Consider the following 3,483-nt stretch of genomic DNA (forward strand, 5'->3'; position numbering starts at 1 on the left):
TAAGTAATTCACCATTTCAATCACTCATCTTCACATAAAACATATCAAAATGATTCACTCAAAGCCGCACCAGCGAGACCCAAAGAAAAAAGAGGTAAGAGTGGTGAGCCATTCTCGCCCTGCAACACTATTCTCAAGTTTTAATACTATGTAACACTAAAGATATAGATTTATGAATTTTAACGTGTGTTCATTTTACCGGCGTTTCATTGTTCAATATTGTTAAGAGGGCGTTTTTGGTGTTGAATGGGAAAGAGGTGTGAGAGGGAGCGGTGGGGGAGGGGGTGTGGGACCCGTGAGAGGAGAGAGGGAGAGAGAAGTCTTCAACATCACGATAGTAAAAGACAGCTAGCAATGAAGGTTGAGGCTCACCTACCATTTACAACCCCTCCCTCCTCCTCCCTTCCTTTTAAGAGGAAATTCTTCTCCTCTCTCCTCTTTCAAACCTCACCTCACTTCAACAACTCAACTCCCCTCTCCTTCTCTCTCTCTCTCTCTTTCTCTCAAACAGGGTTTTAGTTCAGTATAGCACTAAGCCACTCCACAAAGACTTCAATTGTCTCATTTTAGGCGGGAGATAGTCTCACTTCAACTGGTTCATAATCCCTCACAGGTTCGCTCCCTCCGCATTTTTCTCTCGTAATTCACTGTCGGCCGCTCTCAATTCTCCAAACCCCCCCCCCAAAAAAAAACTTTTCTCTAAAATGACGCGGAAAACTCACAATTTCATTTTTTTCCGAGGAATTGCCGGAAAAATTCGAACCTGGTTTTCGTTTTCCGCCAGAATCCGGAAGCCATTTTGGCCTGAAACTTCTTACTCTTTGATAATTTGGTTCCCTAAATTTTCAACAGAAGAGAAACTTGGCCTTCGCCTCTACCAGCTGGCGTGGTCTGTGGTTTGTCTTGGCTTTACTGAAAGCTCTATCCCAAATTGCCTTGATTTTCGGCTTAATTAAACCCTTCACCTTTACTCTTCTTTTAACACCCCAATGAATATCAGTGTGTGTGTCAAGCAAAGTAATTAATCCCCATTTTCACCTTTACGTCAATTACAGTTCACATTGTCACAATTTAAGCACACACACCCAGTCCTGAATTTTCAGAGACGCGGAATTTGACTCTCTCTTGTTTCCTTCAAATTTTTACAGGACGACAACAAAATGATCACTCCGGCCTTCGTCGACGAGATTGACTGCGGCAGCTTCTTCGATAACATCGACGACCTCATGGAGGACGTCGACTCCATCCTCGGCCCTGCCCCCGACTGCAACTCCTCCCCCTTCTCCCTCTGGCCCGCCAACTCCTCCGCCGCCGCGCCTCTCCCTCCTTCGGACGCTGCAGTATTCTCCGGCAACGGCGAATCCGACTTCTCCTCCGAGCTTCCCGTTCCGGTGAGTCACTCCCTCAATCATCGCATTCATTGAAATTTTTACTTGCGTGGCAGCACCGCATGTCGGTTTCACGTGATTGCCGTGATTGGTGACGTCATAATGTTGAAATTTTGGCCTTTTTTTGTTTTTTTAATTCTCTGTTTCGGGAGGGGGGTAAGAATTAGAATTGACGATGCCAGGCTGGCAGTCCCCGCGTAAAGGTGGTTTTATATGGTATGGTCTGCATGTGGTGGTTGTTTAGTCTTGGGATCCCTGATCTTTGAGGATATTTTTGTCTTTTGGCTGCAGTGGGTAACAAAAAGTAAAAAAAAAAACGTAAAAATGCAATTGAAATTCAATCCCTCCTGTGCGAGGGTATTTTAGTCTAACAACACCACTTTTTTTAATGTCGGTGGGGTCCGTGCATTGGTCACTGATTGATATAATTGAATTTGACACTGCCACGTGACCTGTCATGTGAGTACGTGCTCATAATTTCACAAGGCCAATTATGGGCATCACCATCATAGATCGGTTTTGTTTTTAAATTTTAATCCTGATTAATGGATTTATTTAGTTTCGAAATGGTGTTTGATCAATGAGCGCTAGATTGGTTGTTTGTTTGTTAGTTTCTCACTGTGTTGTGTTCACTGTGTTTGCAGTTTGAAGAGATGGTGCATTTGGAATGGCTGTCGAATTTCGTTGAGAATTCCGAGTACTCTGGCGGAAACCTCACCATGAACAAGCAACAGGAGGCTTCCTTGGTCCACAAGGAGTCCTCCCATCAACAGTTCCAGACCTCCAGCCCCATTTCTGTGCTTGACAGCAGCAGCTCCTGCTCAGGCGAGAAGAATGTGCTTGAAGGATCGATTCCTCCTGGCAGGAGGGGACGTGCCAGAAGCAAGCGTCCTCGCCCCCCTACTTTCAATCCCCGCTCCGCAATTCAACTGATTTCGCCTGCCTCCTCTGTTTCGGAGATTGATAACCCCCTGCAGCAGCATTCGTTGTTTTCCCCTAAGGTGTTTTCGGACTCTGAGAACTTTGCTGAGTCTTGTCCAGTGGTGAAGATGCAGAAACAGGCTTCCGGGGAGCAGAAGAAGAAGAAGAGGGTCAAGTTGCCCCTTCAGGTTCCAGGAGAGGTGGATGAGAATTCTCCTGTGCAGGGAGCAGTCAGGAAGTGCTTGCATTGTGAGATTACCAAGACACCCCAGTGGAGGGCAGGCCCAATGGGGCCAAAAACCCTATGCAATGCCTGTGGAGTGCGCTACAAGTCAGGCCGGCTCTTCCCTGAGTACCGTCCTGCAGCTAGTCCAACTTTTGTTCCGGCCTTGCACTCCAATTCCCACAAGAAGGTTATTGAGATGAGAACCAAGGGTGGTGAGATGGTTTCTGTTCGCGACAACAGTATCCCAGAATTCATTCCAAATACTAACAGCATCATTTCGCTGGATTACATGTGAGGGAAGGGAAGGCAAGACTTAGATGATAATGTTGCTTAGTTTGGAGACTTCTCTCTCGTCCTCAGTTATGTTATTTGTCTTTCGTTGTCATTTCATTTCTTTGTTCATTGGTTTTTTGTACAGGGATGGGAATGGGGGAGAATAGGAGCCATAGATGACCATATATTTAGCTAGTAGAGGTGAGAGAGACCTGAAAACAAGAAAGGGTTAGAAGAGAAAGAGATGCAAGCTTAATGGTAGATGAGAAAGAGCCTTTAGGTTTAGTGAAGATGATGGCGTAGTAGGTTCTTAAGGTTATATTAGGTGTTGTTGAGTCTAGTCTGTCCTGTCGCCTTTTCAATTTGTTTTCCTTTTTCTTCCTTTGCAAGGGAATTCTTTTTGCAGTTCATTTGTAGTTGGTACATTTCTGAAATGAGTACCTGGAATTTGAGACTTCCTTTGCTCTTAATTTTCGGCTTTTCGATTTTAAAGATAGATATGTCTGTTGTTTCAGCTTAGAATCTATCCATCTGATCAAATGTTGCTTGTTTGAAAGCACTTGTATTACATCACTGCTTCCTGACCCAAATTTCCCCAAAGGTTTTGGCATATCCCTCTCAAAAACTGGTGCACATTTCAAATTTGAAAGAGGGCCATGAACAACTGTGGAGGAT

General features: G+C 44.8%; 1 protein-coding gene across 1 annotated transcript; it reads left to right on the forward strand.

Annotated features, from left to right (window-relative positions):
• The first annotated feature begins 452 nt into the window (after nt 1-452).
• On the forward strand, nt 453-3,264 carry LOC126801616 (GATA transcription factor 8-like). Its single transcript, XM_050529033.1, has 3 exons — nt 453-613; nt 1,149-1,391; nt 2,033-3,264. Exons 2-3 carry the CDS (start codon nt 1,161-1,163, stop codon nt 2,828-2,830), a joined length of 1,029 nt encoding a protein of 342 aa, XP_050384990.1. The 5' UTR covers nt 453-613; nt 1,149-1,160; the 3' UTR covers nt 2,831-3,264.
• Nucleotides 3,265-3,483: the final 219 nt, after the last annotated feature.

The sequence above is a fragment of the Argentina anserina genome, chromosome 7, assembly GCF_933775445.1.
Source record: "Argentina anserina chromosome 7, drPotAnse1.1, whole genome shotgun sequence".
Taxonomy (NCBI): domain Eukaryota; kingdom Viridiplantae; phylum Streptophyta; class Magnoliopsida; order Rosales; family Rosaceae; genus Argentina; species Argentina anserina.

Bases quoted from the DNA above. Each gene is read 5' to 3' on its own strand.
- LOC126801616 (XM_050529033.1), top strand. From the start codon at position 1,161: ATGATCACTCCGGCCTTCGTCGACGAGATTGACTGCGGCAGCTTCTTC. The intron at 1,392-2,032 runs GTGAGTCACTCC...CTGTGTTTGCAG, and splicing joins CCTCCGAGCTTCCCGTTCCG to TTTGAAGAGATGGTGCATTT.